The 20,413-nt window shown below is 26.8% G+C and overlaps 4 protein-coding genes across 11 annotated transcripts; 1 reads left to right on the forward strand and 3 right to left on the reverse strand.

The window, feature by feature from the left end:
* Positions 1 to 608: 608 nt before the first annotated feature.
* Positions 609 to 2,877, reverse strand: LOC122518129 (plasma membrane ascorbate-dependent reductase CYBRD1). 3 transcript variants are annotated; one of them, XM_043636857.1, is made up of 7 exons: positions 2,664 to 2,877; positions 2,285 to 2,337; positions 1,940 to 1,983; positions 1,542 to 1,763; positions 1,244 to 1,452; positions 1,005 to 1,162; positions 609 to 927 (listed from the first exon to the last, which is right to left on the reverse strand). In XM_043636857.1, the coding sequence occupies exons 3-7, from the start codon at positions 1,965 to 1,967 to the stop codon at positions 771 to 773; spliced, it is 774 nt and encodes a 257-aa protein (XP_043492792.1). In that variant the 5' UTR covers positions 1,968 to 1,983; positions 2,285 to 2,337; positions 2,664 to 2,877; the 3' UTR covers positions 609 to 770. The 3 variants fall into 3 exon arrangements, with proteins under 3 accessions (XP_043492792.1, XP_043492795.1, XP_043492794.1); XM_043636860.1 differs by having other exon boundaries at positions 610 to 927; positions 1,940 to 1,950; XM_043636859.1 differs by lacking the exon at positions 1,940 to 1,983 and having other exon boundaries at positions 611 to 927.
* Positions 2,878 to 3,118: 241 nt separating this feature from the next.
* On the reverse strand, positions 3,119 to 9,588 carry LOC122518130 (junctional adhesion molecule 2A-like). Its single transcript, XM_043636861.1, has 6 exons — positions 9,468 to 9,588; positions 8,369 to 8,574; positions 8,118 to 8,250; positions 7,333 to 7,466; positions 4,149 to 4,347; positions 3,119 to 4,023 (listed from the first exon to the last, which is right to left on the reverse strand). Exons 1-6 carry the CDS (start codon positions 9,529 to 9,531, stop codon positions 3,911 to 3,913), a joined length of 849 nt encoding a protein of 282 aa, XP_043492796.1. The 5' UTR covers positions 9,532 to 9,588; the 3' UTR covers positions 3,119 to 3,910.
* Positions 9,589 to 10,944: 1,356 nt separating this feature from the next.
* On the forward strand, positions 10,945 to 15,593 carry LOC122518152 (BRCA2-interacting transcriptional repressor EMSY). Of its 4 annotated transcripts, none has more exons than XM_043636891.1 (14): positions 10,946 to 11,148; positions 11,643 to 11,817; positions 11,890 to 12,065; positions 12,479 to 12,600; positions 12,681 to 12,797; positions 12,913 to 13,075; positions 13,196 to 13,429; positions 13,563 to 13,673; positions 13,760 to 13,893; positions 13,985 to 14,116; positions 14,207 to 14,374; positions 14,699 to 14,790; positions 14,877 to 14,989; positions 15,231 to 15,593. In XM_043636891.1, the coding sequence occupies exons 1-14, from the start codon at positions 10,968 to 10,970 to the stop codon at positions 15,428 to 15,430; spliced, it is 2,118 nt and encodes a 705-aa protein (XP_043492826.1). In that variant the 5' UTR covers positions 10,946 to 10,967; the 3' UTR covers positions 15,431 to 15,593. The 4 variants fall into 4 exon arrangements, with proteins under 4 accessions (XP_043492830.1, XP_043492826.1, XP_043492828.1 ...); XM_043636893.1 differs by having other exon boundaries at positions 13,778 to 13,893; XM_043636894.1 differs by having other exon boundaries at positions 12,913 to 13,024.
* A 458-nt stretch (positions 15,594 to 16,051) lies between these two features.
* LOC122518151 (small nuclear ribonucleoprotein-associated protein B) lies at positions 16,052 to 18,039 on the reverse strand. 3 transcript variants are annotated; one of them, XR_006303988.1, is made up of 5 exons: positions 17,824 to 18,037; positions 16,953 to 17,487; positions 16,772 to 16,849; positions 16,421 to 16,481; positions 16,052 to 16,263 (listed from the first exon to the last, which is right to left on the reverse strand). XR_006303988.1 is itself a non-coding variant. In XM_043636890.1 (3 exons), exons 1-3 carry the CDS (start codon positions 17,824 to 17,826, stop codon positions 16,734 to 16,736), a joined length of 654 nt encoding a protein of 217 aa, XP_043492825.1. In that variant the 5' UTR covers positions 17,827 to 18,039; the 3' UTR covers positions 16,052 to 16,733. The 3 variants fall into 3 exon arrangements, 1 of the variants encoding a protein (XP_043492825.1); XR_006303987.1 differs by having other exon boundaries at positions 16,421 to 16,849; positions 17,824 to 18,039; XM_043636890.1 differs by having other exon boundaries at positions 16,052 to 16,849; positions 17,824 to 18,039.
* Between the last annotated feature and the right edge of the window lie 2,374 nt (positions 18,040 to 20,413).

Below are 20,413 nucleotides of genomic sequence, written 5' to 3' on the forward strand. Positions count from 1 at the left end.
TTATTATTAATTAATATAATAATTCGATTATTTCAAGAGAGAAATATTCACAGTTCTTACATTTTTTAAATTAACAACTAATAATCTTTGATTAGAAACAAAAGTAATTATAAAACATTGTATACATTATAGAGTCTTCATTTGATGTTTCAATCATTGAGGCAGTCTTCGATTGGACAAAAAAATTAATATCAAAGATTGTATATCTAATGGAGTCTACGTTTGATGTTGCAATAATCATGGTATTGATCTGATCGAAACTTAACGAAATTATAAATTATAAGTATAAGGAATGTGAATAAAACCCGATGAAGTTCGAGTGGATTTGACACTGTTAGCAGTAATTAAACAGTAACAAGAAAAAGCTGCAAAACAGAGAAGATGAGAATAACACGTTACACTTCGCTAATTTCCTATACAATGCAAATCCTATTTTCATATGATGGAAATTAAAGTGTAAATGACATTCTATATTAAGTGTTAACTAAATGCAAATGAAATTAATAACAAATAAGCACCATTTTATATTTAAAATAGCACCATCAATATTATTAACAATAGAAATATATAATATTTAATTAATGTAACAATTGAACAAATATTAACTATTAAACAGATAATATAAATTGATAATACTTAGAAAAAAGTAACGAAAAACAAATACATTAAAAATTTGAGACCAATATAAAACTTATCAAGAGCTTTTAAAGCACAAGCACATAGATAAGGATATCATTTTGAAGAGATAATAATATCTCTCATCATTTTAGTTAGTTTCTATTTGTCAGCAATAGATTATCCTCCGGTCTAGGTAAACGTTTATATTGTCCCTGCGATACTAAATATACTGCTAATGCTCCAAAAATGACTAAAAATAGTCCGATACTGTTTACCAAGATTCCTTCGGAAACAAAGTTTCCATAATCCCTGAAATATAAAAAAGTAATATTAATTTCTTAATATATCACAGAGCACTTATTTAATTATTATTCTTATGAACTAACTTTATAGCGAAGATTGCTTTCTCGTTGAGTCCAAGTAAACAAGCCGCAATACTTCCAACAAAAGTTGCTATACCAAAGTAAACGTGTATGGGCATATAGGATGACCGTAATGATTCATGTAAACCAGGATAAAGAAAGGTAATGAAACCTGCGAGCAACTGTTAAAAAAACGAATGTATATGTATATATCTATATGGGTTTTAAGAATATATATTATTTTACTCAAAGTATTGACTTACTTGGCAACAAAACAATATTACACTTGTTAATCCTATCCAGCTGTGTAAGGAATACATGTTTGGTATGGGTGGATTCTTTAAATTATGACTATCAAAGACTGCAATTAATGCAATTATTGTCAGTAAAATAGTAAGTACCATCAATCCAGTGTGTATTAATTTTAATCGCCTTTTTCGAACGTTCCTTTGTGTTCTGTATATAAGCATAGCTAAAATGAAAAAAAGAAAAACAATTTTTTTGAATTCTTCATCGCCATATATATCCTGTTAAAAATGTAAATAATCAAATTTCGTATACCATTAGCATAAAGAAATACAAATCCAATAGTCATTAATAAAGGATGCCAATTAAATTCAAGATCTGGATGAGATGTCCAAGAAAAACCATTTCTAAATTGGGTAATCCATACTATCATTAAAATAATAAGCACGGCTCCTGTCAATTCTAAAATTGTAAATAATAATGTAAACCCTTCCGGTTTATTTACAAGTGACTGAGGTTGTTCCGTTTGCTCCATATCTGAAAAATAATAATCAAACAAGTACACATATGTTTGCATCGGATCAATGAAAATTATTTGTCGTTAGATAACGATTGAAAAAATATACAATATCACATTTTTTTTTATTGTTAATAACTTTCTTATAATTATCATAAATTTTGTAACAAAAAAACAATTTTAATAAAATACTGACCTGCTAGAAGACTGTATGAAGCATACATGACAATTATAAATATCCTTTATTATTACGTAATCACCGATTTTTTTTTTGTCATATCACCCATATAATACAAAGAAATATCCAAGCAAGGATATTTTTCCATAAAAAAAATATTAACAACTCAATAGTACATTATTTATTATATATAACATAACGTATGAACATAAACACACACACACAATACAATTTAATTTTTTTTCAACATATTAACATATGCATAATTAAATTGAAAAATATAATACATATGTGTAAGCGAAAAATATATATTTAAAAAAAAAAAAAAGAAACGAAGTTTATGAACAAAGATTATGTCTTTACCTGTGGAAGTTCAAAGAATTGGAAACAGGTGTCAGAATATCCAACAGGTGGGTCTACAGCAACAAAAAGAACATTCATGAAATGTAAAAGGATATATACGTTAAACCATTTAAACGTTTCAGTTTAAATTTGTATATAGATAAAATTGTATGTACGTAAATACATTATCTTATATAGATATAAGAACGTTTACATAAATAATGTTTATAACGCAATATGAGTCAGAACGAAACTATTTCGATCATTAATGCGACTGTATATTTAAAAGATATAAATTAGCACAATTAAATTAAATGATTTTTTTTCATTATAACTCATTTTAATAAAAAAAATTGACAGAAGAAAATTTTGATTATCTAAGTAAAATATTAACACTCACTATAAACGATTAGGACAGTTTATTCTAAATTCTCGCGTTTATCCGAAGCTTCACATTAAACAGCAGACTAACACTTCCTTTATCGATCGGAAATGTTCGGAAATGTTCGGAATGTTCGGACAGTAGACTCATTTGCGCGCGAATTTTTAAATAATATTTTTCTTATCGATCGATATATACACTAATCTCATTATTTGTATAATTATCTATTTAATTATTTAATCATATTTTGATAATTGTCTGTGTTTATTATTTCTTTCGAATAATTAAGATTAATACAATTTGTAGGTTATTTTTATCCGATGTTTAATTTAAAACGAAAAATATATTATATCACATTATTAACAATCTAAAATAATTTATAAAAATTGTCAACACCGCGAATTAGGATAATCTAATTAAATTTGGTTTTTTTTTATGATGATGGAAAATATAAGGTATTAAATTACTTGATAGAATTTTTCAATAATTTATATAACACCATTTCATACACATCAACCAATGCTAATTCCTAAATATATGGACATTTTTTCTCAATACTTATCCTTGTCGTCTGAATATAATATATAGTTTCATTAAATAAAAAACATTTATACACACCATAATTTGACTGGATAAAACATATCGTAAGTGTTATTATATATATTTAATGGTTTCTCTTGTATATATACTTTGAATTATTTTCTGAATAAATATATCCTCGAAAGTAAATGATAAAATATACCATCAATAAAAACATATTATATACATTCTACTTTTAACAAAGTACATTTACTATATTTCTTCTTTTATTTATTTATTTATTTTTTTAGTTACTCTTTTGGACTTTTTTTAAATATTTAGCTTTCTGTGAGATTGTTATTAGTATGAATCACTGTATTGTTCTCCTTAATATTGATTGTAGAAACATCAATTATTTGTTTAACCTTATTACACAAAGGAGTTATATTTCTAATCTAAAAACACGTTTACAGAGATAAATCACTTATGAAGTTCATAAAATTTCAAGCATTAGTAAAAAATAGCTGCACGAGAAAATCGTGTCTATGAATGATAGCTTCGCAACATAATACGATCATTGCACCCTGCATTTCTGTATAATCAAGGAAGACAACGTGATTGTTCGTTCGTATATTCATTTTTTTCTTTTTCTTTTCTTTTCTTTTCTTTCCTTTTCTCTTTTTTTTAGTTTTACTTACGCATCTTCTTTTTTTTATACAGTTTTATTATATATAAATTGACGTATATTAAGAAATTAATGTGCGCTTTGCACAGATTATGCACGACATTGTCACCAATGCTAATTCGTGCATGCTCCTGACCGCAAAAGATGAAGGTACTGGTGTTAGGATAATTTGAACTGAAACAAATAACAAACAATTAATGAACATGAGAAATAAAATACAATATCTACCAAATAAAATATATACACATATATCATAGAGAAAAGAAACAAAAAATAATTCATATGCGATATATAATTACTTGACACTGTCTTCTTCCTAATATCAGCATACTCTTCATGATTCATAGGATAATCTGGTATAGTAGAATGACAACTAATTTCCAAATATCCATTATTTCCAGCATGTAACTCAGATACTTCTACCATTAATTTAGCAGTTGCAGATAGTAATTGATCATGATGAGTATGAGGATAATGATGTACCAATGTGACATCCACCTATATTACAAAATACATTATTAGTTAATAAATTTCAAATTAATATTTTTGATCGGAGAACAAAGAAATATTGATAGGTTTTTTTAGTAATGTGCCGTACCTTTTGAAACAACATGCTTGTTGTAGCGTGTGATTTAAAGTGCTATTAATAGTAGTGCTTGTTCTATTAGACAGACCGTGTTAGAAGAAAAGGAAAACATGAAGAAACCCAAGACATTGTGCGTTAAAACTATTTGAGTCCTACGATTGCATTAAAGGTGATGTAAATAAGTCCAAGAAAAAGATTCGCATATGTGCAGTCTTGAGGTGTGCGCACAGGTGACTGGTCAAAATATTCCAAGGGTCTCTGCATCCACAATGGCCAATGTTATGATATTATACAAGAAGGTGTAAAGCATGATTAAACAAAGCGTGAACCTTATTTTTAATTCATAAATGATATTAGGTATAAAAACATTGCACTCTGAATGCACTGGATTTTTACAAAACTTACAAATGCAAGCACAAAGTACTTACTACGCCCAAGATCTAAAAACAATAGAACACATACGGTGTATTCTAAGTGCAGTTAATTTGACTGTTATAAAACACAAACATTTAGTGTATTTTAATTTGTCTCCGAAACTAGCATTCAAATTTATATTGTTACATAAAAATAAATGTATGAAATTGAATTACATTACAAATAAATGTTTCTTTCATGTTTTGTAGCTTAAATATCCTAAGAAAATTCATCTATTTATAGTTCGCTCATTGTCGTCTTTAATCATTGTGATTATTTTATAGGCACTCTCCTATTTTGATGAAATATATGAGAAGAAAAGTTTGATTCAATATTTTAATTCACGTTGAAAGCCTTCCTTATGATTGTGATGCTTACAAATGATAACTAAAAAGAAATAAAAAATTGTCTTATTTTTCATTTTCTTTCTATCTTACAATACAAATATTTTTCTTAAAGAAGTGCATTTTAATAAGAGTGCAATATTATTGACATATCCTTTTGATATACAAGGTATTGTGAAATAATACTGATGCATAAACTTTTTCTATTATGCAATATTAGCTTTTAATAAATTTCTTCGCAATTTATAATATATGAACGTAAAATCTATTATTTGATCCTTATAACGTATGATTTGATTATACTTGAGAAAAATTGAAATAAATATACTGCGTGTTTATTTTTTTTTTTCTTTAAGACAAAACTATGTCAATCTGAAACTGTAAAAAAAATCACAATATAAAGAAATAAACGTTGAAGGATAATATTTAAATAATTACAATTCTACTTATAGTGGAGATTATTGAAAAAAAAAAAAAAAACAAAGAAAGAATAAGTATAATAAAATAAAAATATAAAAATTATATAGGAAATTCTTTTCATCACTACCCATTATAAAATTATAAGACAATAATTCTCACTACGTGCTATAAAATGATAATACCAGTTATTTCGTACTCAGAGCCAATCTTAGGCGTAGACAGCGTGGATGATCTGCAGGATGTAACACTTCTCCAATAAAGTAAATCTCAAGTGGATCTGCTTATACCTGCAGTGCTATCAGCGTAAAATGAAGAGTTCACTAGTGCAGTGTTTTCACGATTTCCATGTCAATCCTCCTCAAAGTAAAAGGTATAAGCTCTTAAAGTAGAGGTCAATCGAGGGTTGATGAAAAGCTTGCAGTGTACATTGTCATTTCCCATCTTCCATTTAGCCAGTTGTGATCCATGAAACGTCTCAAGAATCGAAAGTCTTCGCACATGACCCACATCGATCGAAAAATACTGCACTAGTGGGATCGTTTTCCAATAACTATAACTACACAAAACACCGATTTACAAATATAATAAATACATGCAGAAATACACATCAAATGAACATGTTTACGTGTGGTATTTATTCGCGCACGTACGCGTGCATATCATTGAGCAACACAAATAACGCTCGTGAATAATATTAATAATAATTATAATAATAATAGCAATATCAAAATTGTTCGTGTGTATGTCGATTGTGACATGTTCATATGAATATTAACATTGTGAATTAGAATATATCTGAGCATTTAAATAATTAATAGTCCAAGAGCCCGTGAGTGCCAGACCTTCGGATTTTCATAAAAGCTGAAAATTTTTCTATGTGTGTCCCTAATACAGGTAAAAATGATCCCCACCCATGAAGCTGAGGCAGCGGTGGCTTTGGCAGGTAACAGGTAACAAAGGTGTATAAAATTCCATCTCAAGTTTATCATAAAATAAAACTGAATTAAATATTAATTTATTTATTTTTTTTATTTTTTTTTTATTTTTTTTTTTTTTCCTTTTTTTAATTATCTCTCTATAATCTCGCAACGCGAGTTTTGATATTATTATGAATCAAATATAAAAAAATTCAGTTTTATTTTATGATAAATTTGAGATGGAATTTTATACACCTTTGTTACCTGTTACCTGCCAAAGCCACCGCTGCCTCAGCTTCATGGGTGGGGATCATTTTTACCTGTATTAGGGACACACATAGAAAAATTTTCAGCTTTTATGAAAATCCGAAGGTCTGGCACTCACGGGCTCTCGTGCTATAAGATAATATGAGTAAATACATATTTGCATTATATGAGAAAAAAAAAACAAAAATAGATAAAATGAAGAAAACAAGAGGGATTAGAAAACAATATTGATTGAGGAAGTATACAGAGTTATTTTTAAATCAACGAATTATTATCATGTATGCCTGTATGTATATATGCGTGTATGTATGTATATATATATATATGTATGTATGTACTTCAATCATGCACAAAGAGAGAAAACACTATCGATTCATTTAATCGTATAGATGTAACGTATACGTATATACGTGTATATGTACGTTGATATGTATGTATGTGAATATACGTAAGTAGTATGGATGAGCACTTACGCCTACCTACATACTGTGTAAATATACGTGTTTACGTGTACGCATGTTTTGTGTGCTGATACCTCTTTTCCATTTATGAACCAAGTTAAATGAGGAACAGGTAACGCCGCTGAGGACGAACAGTTTGCTTCTAAATAATCACCGATCACATAAACGCTCTTTTCGAACGTAATCATCGGATTCTCAGTCTGTGGTACTATTAACACAAAACATACTATTATAATACTGTAATATATTTAATATCAACATTTTTCATATAAATATATTACTATTTTTGTGTTACTTTAGTATATTAAATCCTATTATTAAAATATTTAATTAGAATTTTTAATATAAAAAAAAAACATATTAACCCTTTGCACTCGAGCGGCGCCGATACGACGTCCGGCCAATTTACAGTGTCAACTCAACCAAAACTAATTACAGAGTGTAGTATTTATCAAAGTTTGTTTTTTTCGACATATAAATGAATAAACTGATGATATTTTATTATTTCTATACGCTTGTTTGTTTATAAATGTTTTTAAAGTACCTGTAAAATGTCTACTTAACTTGGTTAAAAAGGCCTCGAGTACAAAGGGTTAAATATATTCAATGAAAATTACTAATGTTATTTATTTAAATATAAATTATTATGAAAAATTCTAACATTACTTATTATTCAAGTACACTACGTGCAAGTGTTCTATAGATATTGTGTGCTACATAGAAATATACTATATAAATACAGTATACTACAGAGAGATATATATATATATAGTATACTGAATAGAGAAGTTCATTCTATTATGTATCTATATTTAATCAAGATAATGCATTATCTAAAATGAATGAAAATACTACTGACCTATCACTTTCATTTGTACATTATCGGAAGGCTTTGTATAAATGGGAGTTGAAGTAGAAACTGCACAGGAATATATACCGGACACTGCCAAATCAACATCCTTTAGTTTGATTGTCGTGCCATTTTCCGAATACTAAAGAAAACATAATTTTGTATTACAACAAAAAACAACGATTAAGTAACAAAAAATAAGAAACCAAAAAATATATATTTTTTTTCTTTTTTTTTTCGTTAAGTCCTTTTTTTCTCACCTCCATATCTGTACCGTATAGGGGTGGTATAACGAACGGTGGATTTCTCTCTTTTATATATTGAAATATTTTCTCGTCATTCTTTATAAATTCTATTTTATATAGTTCATCTTCTGGAACACTGTGATTACAGTAGAGCGTTACCGTACTGCTGCGGTTAACGTAACGTGGTGCAATTAATTGCACCTGCACCACACAAGTTGCATCTAGAAAAAATATTATTTATTACACACAAACTTCATTCAATCTTTTATCTTAATCATTATTAATGATGAATTATGAATTAATATTATTTCATTGATAAATATATATATATATCTAGAAAAAAAAATAGAAAAATATTTTCGATATAATTAGGGTCGAATTTGTCTAATTTTTGATGCATCAATGTAATCAAAAAGAAATAATTATATTTTTACGATTTTTTGTTTTTTTTTTTTTTTTTTAGATACAAATCGATGTCGATTAAAAGATGACGATAATCTTGTTATAATCGAATAAAAATAAGATAATTTTTTCATTGATGAAATATAATGTCTAGGTCGATTATAACGACTTGCGGTGGTGTCCTGTTGCTGGGAGGTGTTACCGTATCGATCACAGGAAACAGATGTTACGTACGTAAGTAATACACATTAGATATTATTAAAAGATAATCAAGATACTCTGTGGAAACAATAAAACATATCTATTTAATTTAATTTTATAATTTTACGATAGAAATATTAACGCAAGTTAATACATTTTTTTTATCTTTTTGTTTTTTCAAAATTAAACAGATTTTGAATAAACTTAACTAACGAGATATTTAACATGCAATCTGATAAAAAATTAACTCGATAAATTACAATTATAAATATGATAGTAATGCGTGAGACCCATAGTCACAATTTTCTCGTCAATATTTCTATTTTTATCATTTTTATTCGATTTAATTTATTCTTTTTTTTTTCTTCTTTTTTTTTATTCATCAAGTAAAATGATTAGATACATTGCATAGAATATAATGAAGACACTTAATGTGATATTTAATATTATGAAAATGATAATAATATAAGCTTTTTTAAAATGTAATTTATTGGATTGTTATATAACTTACGTGAGAATAATTGTACAATATTTAAGAATACGACTTTTTTCCAGTGGGCTAATGAACGCGGCATTATTGCAGGATATGTTATATATATATATATATATATATAAATATATATATATACACGTATATATATATATATATGTATATATATATATATATATTTTTTTGGATATATGTATAATAAAATTATTATTTATTTAATTTGTTTAATCTTTTGCCTTAATTTTTTTTTTTAAATTTTTTATTAATTTATTTTTTTTTTTGCTTAATTAAATTCTACTTTGACTGCTTATTATACGAAAAAGTGCGCCTATGTTATATAATATATGTGCCTTTAAACTACACAACTTCGTGCGGAGTCGTCGCTACAACTGACGTACTACATTCGATCGTTCAACCGACCTCCATAGACTACAAAACATAGATTGGAAACTTGCTACATAATAAATTTATGGCTAAAATGTGTATACAATATGTAGATTATTTTATATCCTGTGAAATATTTAGATAAATTTATTTCTTCTATCGTGTATTCATGTATTTTGTTATTCTATTTAACCTAAAAAAAATGTATTCTTATTTTATTTCAACTTCTATGAGATTTAAATAAATTTATATAACATAGAAATTAACAATAAAGTTATTTTACTTTTTGTGTTTTATTGATTACTATATTAATCACATTTTTTATTTTTTTCAATTTAATATTTTCACTATTTGAATTGAATAGAGTCCTTGTCCTGCACACGCACCACACACACACACACATATACACACACTTTCTTTTCTGTTTTTTAAATTTCGATAACTATCATTTCTATAAATATTTTCTTCAACCAATTTGAAATTTGTTTTATATATATAGATGGAATCGTTGTTATAAATTGGAATATATGAAATTAGATAATTCTTTCTTTTTTTTTCTATAAATAATAAGTAATTATTATTGAAAAATAAACGTTTGTAGCGAGGGGTAAAATTTTAACGTAAATCTATAATAACGCCATCTGTAAATTCTTGACTGAAAAATGGAACTAATTATTACCGCCAATTTTGAATTCAATTTTATTGTCCTTACTTTTTTTACATTAATTAATATATTATAATGTTTAAAAATAATAATAAAATAGTTAACAGTTAATCAAATTTTAACGTAAATCTATAATAACGCCATCTGTAAATTCTTGTTTGAAAAATGGAACTAATTATTAGCGCCACCTATAAATTCTTGATTGAAAAATGGAACTAATTATTACCGCCAATTTTAAATTCAATTTTATTGTCTTTACTTTTTTTACATTAATTAATATATTATAATGTTTAGAAATAATAATAAAATAGTAAACAATTAATCAATTTGCATACTTAATAACGTAATAATATAGAAATCAAGTAAATAATTCTTGAAATAATAGTTTCTGTGGCTTATGTTTATTACCAATCTCCAACAAAAGTCAAATGATATATCCCTAGTATTGTAAATTCTAAATCTCTCTATGTGTAATGATAATAATAATACGTGAAAGCCTCAATGATTCTGTCAGCGAAGTACAAAATGTAGAAAATGTATTTGAATTGTTTAAAAAGTCTAATATAAGCTACGTCAATATGGATAACAGAGTTTATTCATCGATACGACGTGAAATGACACGGGATGAGTGTAGAAAATGTTTACGCTATCTAGGTAAGATTACAATAAAAATAACTATTTTCTTTAATAAGTAATAATTAATAAACCCGTTTGTCTGTATTTTATCTTAGCATAATTTGTTCCCTTTTCAATGAATATGCTTTAATTTTTAGCTCGTTTTTGTCTTATTTTTATTCAACAAATTATTTTAATTTCAACGTTAAATAGCTAAATGGCACAAAATGATTTTCATGATTGAGAATGATAGAATTTTGTTTTATTTCATTTTATTTATGAAGAAGTTTTCTTGGGAATTTTTTCTATTGTACTACATATTATTATATGTTGTATACATGTTATATTGTACTTCATATTTTATGTTAATTATACATACATATATACGAATCTCTAATTTAATACCTGTAATATTACTATGGCATTGAATTGTAAATATTTCAATGATGAAAATTATCAAATTATTAGTAAAATTCCAAATGTATTCAATTGTATAAGAATATAATGATTTAATGCAATTTTTTATTGTACAGAATTAGATGCTTATGGGAATATGGTATCGGTGTTACGTGCTCAAGGACTTTTAACTAGTAGCAAACAAAGATTACTGCAAGAACTTGCTAAAATTCTTCATATATCTAATGAAAGACATCGTGCTGAAGTACGTAGGGCTGTTAACGATGAGAAACTCGCAATGATAGCCGAGCAGTATGTATCTATTTATTTGAATTTGTTGTCTTAGTAATATGTAGTAAATATAATTGATTTAATATAAAACAGGTTAAACGGACCAAATACTGCCATAGATTGGATCATGGAAGGCCGTCGTTCAACTCCACTTTTACCTAGATTGAAAGCACGAAATGCTTTTACAATGTTAGCAAACAGTCTATCATTTGCAACGACGCGTGCGAATGACAATAGTCCAGTCGAAGAAAACAAGGACGAAGATAAAGGTGGTCTATTATGTCGAATGGATTATATTATTTTTTTTTAAAATGAAAGAATTAACATGAAGCCTACTCCGCTTAGAATTGCTACTTCAAAATAATTTTTTTGTTTAACAGTTTGTAGAAAATCTTTAATCTCAAGATTATATGATCTTGGGATGGTGATGTAGTTATGGATACATTTTTGTTCTATCCATTTTATTTTGGTGAAGCCATTAAAAAAGTTGACCTTCCTTTGTTTAATATTATGCTACTTCTTTTTGTTATGAAAATTGTAAAGAAGTCGTAATTGCGTACAACCATAAAAAGCTGGTCAGTTGTTAGTTTTTTGTGTAATATTATTATTTGGAGTGTCTTTTAAATTCATATTTTTTACTTATACATTTTTCATTAATCTCCAAATGTTTATTTTATATCAGATGTACTAAATGAATCCAAGATATGTTTGAAAATTGAAAAAATATCATCAATTGAAGCAGGATCATGTAATGCTCAAGCAACCGTCAACTGTAGAAAAAGATCCATACACGAAACAAATAAGGTGTCTGTCAGTTTTATAATAATATTTTAAGTGTTACCTATCCTTAAAATGGTGAAAATAAAGCAAAGAATATATTATAGGTACTAAATATTGATAAGGATCAAGAAAAAAGGCCTATAAAAATTAAATACCAAGATATTCAGCAAGTTAACACTACCAAACAAGATAATTCTTCGTTTTCACCACCACACAATAAGGTTTTTTTTTTTATTTTATATATTTTAATCTAATATTTTACAAGCAATGTCCAACTATTTGCATGATTAAGGTTGATTCAATCATATAAATATAAAAAGTCATATAATTATACAGGTATTGGTGTTATCTTCTAATTCATTGGAAACATTGAATCATGTTAATGAGAATGAAACATTACTCGAACCTAAAATGGAGCAAAGCGAAACAACGATTTCACAGCACCAAGGTGTTACTCTTATCCCACTCTCTATGATGTGTGCAGGATCTAGTCTAATAGGTTTAACAATATTTTTTATCTTTATTAAGCTATCTTTCTTTAAGTATTCTATCTATCTATCTATATATATGTATATATTTAATATTTATTTCTTTTTTTCTTTGTATATTTTTATAACAGCACCTTCGAAGGATGTACTGTCAGAGAGTACAAATACTTTGTCACCCGTTCATTCAACCATTAATTGTAATACAAAAGTTACTACTTGTGCAACTAATTCCACCAAGAATAAAGATAAAACAACAGTACAAAATAAAATTAATACAAGATTGCCAGTAAATACTGGAACATTAGATAGTTTATCACACATCAGAAATAGTGACACACAATCGGAAAATCAAGATATACAATTAGGTAGTATATATTATTTTTTCTAATAATTATTTATTATTTCTTAATAATTCTTTTAATATATATATATAATTTTCTCTAATAATTATTAATTCTTTTTTATATGATAACGATATATTTTGTATTTATTTTATAGCACCAACTACAAAATCAGAGATAGCAAATTTAAATCCTTGTGTTAAAAATTTACCAACGACAGTGCAAGCTAACGTGAAAACTGTTTCATCTATTAAATCTGCTATATCAAGTATGTATTTATAAAATTGAAGAATACTATATGTATATACATATATAGTTAATTTTTCCTATATTAAGTAATATAATTTTTTATAGCTTGTGCACGATTTACAGCTCCTGGAACTATGGTATCAAGCGGTCCTGGTCCACCTAGTGTTAAATCTGCGGTAACAACTTTAGCATGTAAAAAATTGCCAGTTGCGATTATCAATCAATCTACTGCTAAAATGGTATGCATTAAGACTATTCCAAATATATTTATACATATATGCATCCAATATATGTACACGATACATAGATATAGTTATATTTATTTTACAGCGTGTGACATTAAATTCTGATAAAACTGTAAATATAACTAATCATCCTAATAAAAAATTAACAACTAAGACTAATGTAATAGTAATACAAAAAGGAAGTAACAAAGGCATAATGCTGTCTCATGCAGGCAAGGTATTTTATCTTATTGTAATTAAATCCTTAATTAATTTTTTTCTTTATAATAACCACATAATAAAATTAACAATTTATTATTCTTTTTAGGAAGTATTAGGTAAAGTAATAATGGGAGGAAAGAAATTATCGGTAGCTAATCAACAAAATTCAAGTACGGTTAACATTTTACCACATCCTATTAATTTAGATAATTGCAATCAAACACCAACAATGTTAACAGCTACGCATGTGGAAACTATGAAAACAAATATAAAGGTATACAAATTTAATACGTATTCATATTTGTTTTCTATTGAAAAATGTAGTTTTTTCTTTTACCGTATAAATTTTCTATTTTCTATCAAATTTGTCGTAAGACATTGTTCATGTACCCTTTGCAGGAAGAAAAGTAAACTATATGTAAATACAGCATCGTAGCACATCTCACTTTTTATTACATAATAATAATAATAATAATAATAATAATAATAATAATAATAATAATTGTTATAAATATAATCCAATATTTTTCTTCACTATAATAATGAATTTATTTAATAAAAATGGCAATATAAGAGTATAAGTAGTCGCTTATTACAGGAAAGAGATAACAATGAAGTGCATTTAAAAGATACTGGATCTTCTTTCAAAATTAACAGTTCAGTTAATACATTAGAGGAAACAGTATCTAGGTAAGAATACAATTATAATTAATCAAGAGAAAGTGAAAAATTCATTGTTATAATTCCTTTATTGATTGATAATATTTGTTTGATAGAAAATCTAAAGAAGTTTGCAAAGAAGTTAATTCTCAAGTAGTAAATATTACGAATCTTAAAAAACTTAAGAGAAATGAAGAAGACCGTACATATTTTAAACCATTTACTCAAGGTAAGCTTTGGTATCAAGCGAATGAACTTTTTATTATGATTTAATGTATCGTTATTTGAAAAAAAGAAAATCATTATTAGTATGCTATTGTAAAAAACTGTTTTCCATTTATATTGTAATATACATTTAATTATTTTATATAAGTGGTTTATATTTTTATAATTTACAATATGAATCCTTGTATGTATTTTTGGATGATATTTGTATAAGATTAAAAAGATGCATATTATCTTATGTTTAGATAATTCTCCAAATAACCTACAGAGGGAAGATTCTCTTTGCAGTATGGAAATGAATGCAAATATATTTGAAAATGGATTTCAATCGACTGACATTAACTTAGAAAATTTTGAGTGCCTGGTGGAAAATGGTGATCATATCCCGGAAAATAAAAACAATTCGATATCTATTACCTACAAAAAAAACCCGAGTGATTCGTAGTAGCAAATTAATTTCAAAAATACATTTTTTCAATGCTATAATACAAAAAAGGCTCATGTGATGATTTATAGTTTCGAGAACATACATTTTATAAGAATATATATATATATATATATGTTCAATTCATAAGATATTTTAATACATTAAAAATGAAAAAATATAATATACGTATATACCATACTTTCAGTCCAATAATAATAATTGTTAGAACATATATATATATATACACACACATATATATATGTGTTACATATTGTTTTTTAAATATTAAAATTATAAATTGTGAAATAATTTAATTACACAGTAAGATCAAGTAAAAAGTTTTACTGATTTTTTTATAATATAAAGAAGTAGGTGCAAATAATTGTTAAAACAAAGTTATTGCCATTATACAGAAACTATTGTGACTTGCATGTTCCTTTTTTTTTTATTTTTTATACAAACAAGTGATACATCCAGTGCACAGATGAAAATATTTATATTTTATTATATAGTATATTATATAGTATATTAATACACATCAGTTTTTTAGTATAATTATTATTTTATTGTTATTATATCGTCATTATTATTATTATTATTATTATTATTATTATTATTATTATTATAAAAACAAATTGGTTGTGATTATTTTATATATTGTAGTTGACACATGATCTAAGAGCACACATGAACATAGACACGTTTTTAAAAGTAATCATATATTTCATATTCACATAACTATATCAGATGAAGTAGAATTTCTTGTGTGTGTGATCTTAATAGTACATCTTATATTAAATTTTGGTTGTAAGAACCTGCCATATGCCATGCATAAAACTATAGCAGCAGTGCTGTAAAAACAGTGTAAAGTGTAAATATGAAATTTGAAAGAAATGATATATAAAAAACAAAAAATTAAAATACTTCTTAAAAATAAAGCAAACTAAGTAATATAAATAAGAATATGTAACTAAAGATGATGATATACATCCTGGAACATCTTTTTACCTTCCCGAAACATTTGTAGCACTCTGGAATGTCCATCCTCAAATATCATAAGATCAATATGCTGAAAAAGTTAGATTCTTTGAATATGTACTTTTATGTTATATCTGAAAATAATGAACTAACTAATTTTGTGATATATATATTAGGAATAATTAAGAAAACTTAAATAAACTATATCCTTTGTACAAGATAACAAATACCACAGTAAACATAGCATACACATACACATACATACATACATACATTACAAATATAGTTTTATTATTACTAGTGATGACAAAAAATACAATTAATAATGTACAAAGTATCATTATTAATATGGACGTGGAGGCGGACCTCCACGCATCATACCAGGTGGTGGGCCACGCATTCCTGGTGGTCCCATTGGTGGGCCGCCTCTTCCCATTGGTGGCATTCCAGGTGGCATTCCTATAATGAATTAATATATAGTGTGCTCTATTTTCCTTAAAGTAGATCTAAACAAATATAAGATAAATGTATATGAACAAATGAAATAAAACTATTATTTTACCCATCATCCCTGGTGGTGGTCCCATCATACCAGGTGGTGGTCCACTTACAGGCATACGTGGAGGACCACCTGGATGCATTTGTGGTGGCGCTGAAACTTGACCTCTACCACCAGGTGTCATTATTTGTTGCGATGGACCACCAATGCCTCTAACCGGTCCTTGTAAACCTGCAGGTACTCCTGCAATACTCGCAGGCATGCCACGACCAGCAGGTCGTCCTATACCAGGACCTGGCGCAGCGCCTGGAATAGGAACTCGAGGCAATCCTTCCTCCGGAGGTGGAGGACCTTCTACAGTAAGAGAAACAATATTTTCTCCTCTCAAAAGTACAAAACCTAAAACGCGTTTTTGTTCAGTTTCAGGTTGTTTCGTATTCTTCGGTTTAATTTTACGAAATTCTTCACAATCTCCAAGAATAAGATTCATATGCTTATCAAACGCCTTAAATGTTCCTATAAAGGTTCTTGAATCCTGAAGAATGATTCTAACCCTATAGTTTATATGCTGAAGCATTTTATTATTTTTACCGATCGTCTGAAAAATACAATAAATTTACATGCTTAATAAAATATACAAATGTGTTACATAAACATGTATATTTGCATGTACATGCATATATGAATTACATATATGAAGACTATCATAAAATAGTTCTTGTGTATTATTTTTATCATGGTAAAACTTAAAAATGTGAAAGTTTAATTTAGAAAATTATAAATAAAAATCTTAGGCTATGTTTATATATTGACATTCATAATACGAAGAGAAACAAGTAATTTTTAATGATATTAATGAAATACATAAATAACAAAAATTAAACTAGATATTATTGTTGAAATAAAATGATGTTACTTAACCTCAATATCTTACCATTTTTGAAACGTTTGTTGGTTGTAAAGTAATTCAAATATTATATTACTTCTTTACACTATTTTTATAATAAACACGTTATGATTTCACGTAACAGAATTAAATCTAATGTTAATTCATAAACTGAAGCAAAAATTAACTGAAATAATCAAAAAAAAAACTATACAATCCAATTCTTCTAACTTGAAAGACCGGAAACATAAAAGCAATGATAAAGATAGTATTTACAAAATTGTCCCAAGATGACACAGTTAATGAACACATGTGGCGGACACGCAACACGCGTCAGAGCGCTTACAGCACCGAAGCGCCACCGAAAGGCGCGGCACTTAGCAGTACTAAAAGAAAAAGTCTCTAGACACGCTAGCTGGTACCAAAGTTCAAAAGTGCCAATTTAAAAACATTAAGTTATGGTTATATATCTTGTATCAAACAAAAATATATTATTATCTTGTTAAAAGGTTTTTCCACCTCTACCCTTCACTATTCAGTACTCACCATAAACATCTGAAGCAGCCTGCTGTCGATAAATAAATTCCTACTACATCCTACGCGACAACTAGCGCCACCACTCTAACCAGCATTAAAAAGTTGACGTAGAACCTCAACAGTTGAAAAAAATGAATAAACGTATTTAATTGCTAGCTACTTGCTAATACAAAATCCATAATTGTTAACTTTTTTAATTCATTATTTAATTAGTTATTAATAAATGAAAAAACAAAAATGTTTTTTCTCATTTCTAAGCAAAGCAATGAAGTTTTCTAGTGTTTTTTGTTTTCAATCAACTGCCTACTTTTTGTTTATCCGGCTCCTCAACTTTATTTTATTAAATATTTTTTATTTATTATAATTAATTGAAAATAATTATTACACTTTGAATAATTATGAAATGGCGATGTCATGAGTGGGAGATTACAATTCATAATTTAAAATCACGCGTTTTAATTTAATTTCATTGCAACGGTAAATAGAGATTTGATAAAAAGTAAATAGAGGATTCAATTGAGAAAAGTGCATCTGCGAATTGGACCACTTATATGTCAGGCTATTGTATCACTTGATTGTATGATTAATATAGTTTTCTTCTTGTTACAGGTGATCATCGTTGGATTTATCATCAAACCTTCTTTATTCGTTTTTATTTGAGTGTATTAAATTGCTTTATTTTAAAATATATATATAAATGTATTTCTGAAGGCACACACATGTTTATATATTAAAAATTAAATATAATTATATAAAATTCTATATTACAATATAACTAATACTATATATACTATCAAAGTATATGTCAAATCTCCCCCTCATGACGTTTCCACATTTGTAATTATTAAAGCTAGCAATTATGGATTTTAAATAAGCATTTTGTTTGCAATTTAGCGCATTTATTCATTTTTTTCTGCTGTAGCAAACTACGTTGCTTTACTTAAAATTAAAAAAAATGTTTTCATATTTTCAATTATTACTAACTAATTAAATAATTAATTTAAAAAGTCACTTATTAATTTTTTTCAGCTGTTGAGGTTCTATGCCAACTTTTTAATGCTCGGTAATAGTCGATTTTTTTAATTTAGTTTATTTTTCGTCGGTACTACTTTATATTAATGTTTCTGACGGTCAATAATATTAAAGTAGAAACTGCCATTTACAGCGGTCGATAATATTTTAAATAGGAACCTACTATTTTCGACGGTCGATATATTGCAAAGTAGAAACCTACTTTTACCGGTGGCAGATAAAATAAAAGAAGAACACTACTATTACCGATATGGTGCTCAGCCGACCTGCCACTAAAGTGACTTAAGCGAATACTTTTTCCAAGTCGATGCGCCACTATAGTGGCTCACTCGAGTAGCTTACTTACTCGCTGTTTGATTTAAATAATCGTCTTCATAGTCATTCATATTTAAGTGAAATGTTAAAGTTTGTATATATATATATATATATGTACAATATATTTTTAAGAAAAATTATAATTTAATCATATCAAAGAATCTTAACATAAAACATACGAACTTTAAAAAACATTTAGATAGTGAAGTACCGTTTTTATATACGGTAACTGTTTAATAACAGATTTCGCATTAATTTTTTTTGGTATACAAAACAAATTTCAAAGATAGCGATGAATAAATTGATTTCTTTTTTTTTTTTTTTTTTTTTTTCATACTTTATACAAATAATACTTACAATGATTCACAAAAATATTTGAACACTTACCCCATGAAACATTTTATTAATTATAATATGTATATATTATACAAAGCTTGTTAATAAAATAAATAAAATATTGAATAAAATATTGTTTTCCTGAGATAAATGTTCAAATACTTTCGTAAATCACTGTATATAATAATAGCAATGTATTACGGTGATTATTACGTATAGAAAAGGGTTGAAAAATTCAAAGTTCAGCATGTTGTAATGTTGTACGAATAAGAAGAATATTTATGGCAGAGAGAAACTCTTAATTTATTTACCAAAAACATAGAATTTTCGAAAACAGTATACAAGATAATCTCAAGTCCAGTTTCTTAAATACGCTGTGTGTCTAGGAACATGGTCCGATTATTGGTCTAATACTGAT

The sequence above is a fragment of the Polistes fuscatus genome, unplaced genomic scaffold (assembly GCF_010416935.1).
Source record: "Polistes fuscatus isolate 324 unplaced genomic scaffold, CU_Pfus_HIC Scaffold23, whole genome shotgun sequence".
Lineage (NCBI taxonomy): Eukaryota > Metazoa > Arthropoda > Insecta > Hymenoptera > Vespidae > Polistes > Polistes fuscatus.

What these genes read in the sequence shown, in the direction of transcription:
- LOC122518130 (XM_043636861.1), bottom strand. Translation starts at nt 9,531, where the DNA reads ATGCCGCGTTCATTAGCCCACTGGAAAAAAGTCGTATTCTTAAATATT. An exon ending in TATACGGTACAGATATGGAG is followed by an intron (nt 8,251 to 8,368) that starts GTGAGAAAAAAA and finishes TGTTTTCTTTAG; the next exon opens with TATTCGGAAAATGGCACGAC. An exon ending in TGTACAAATGAAAGTGATAG is followed by an intron (nt 7,467 to 8,117) that starts GTCAGTAGTATT and finishes TTGTGTTAATAG; the next exon opens with TACCACAGACTGAGAATCCG.
- LOC122518129 (XM_043636857.1), bottom strand. Translation starts at nt 1,967, where the DNA reads ATGTATGCTTCATACAGTCTTCTAGCAG. An exon ending in TGTATTTCTTTATGCTAATG is followed by an intron (nt 1,453 to 1,541) that starts GTATACGAAATT and finishes TTTTCATTTTAG; the next exon opens with CTATGCTTATATACAGAACA. An exon ending in AAAGCAATCTTCGCTATAAA is followed by an intron (nt 928 to 1,004) that starts GTTAGTTCATAA and finishes TTTATATTTCAG; the next exon opens with GGATTATGGAAACTTTGTTT.
- LOC122518152 (XM_043636891.1), top strand. Translation starts at nt 10,968, where the DNA reads ATGATAATAATAATACGTGAAAGCCTCAATGATTCTGTCAGCGAAGTA. An exon ending in CCATACACGAAACAAATAAG is followed by an intron (nt 12,601 to 12,680) that starts GTGTCTGTCAGT and finishes AATATATTATAG; the next exon opens with GTACTAAATATTGATAAGGA. An exon ending in TATTAAATCTGCTATATCAA is followed by an intron (nt 13,674 to 13,759) that starts GTATGTATTTAT and finishes AATTTTTTATAG; the next exon opens with CTTGTGCACGATTTACAGCT.
- LOC122518151 (XM_043636890.1), bottom strand. An exon ending in ACCACCACCAGGGATGATGG is followed by an intron (nt 16,850 to 16,952) that starts GTAAAATAATAG and finishes AATTCATTATAG; the next exon opens with GAATGCCACCTGGAATGCCA.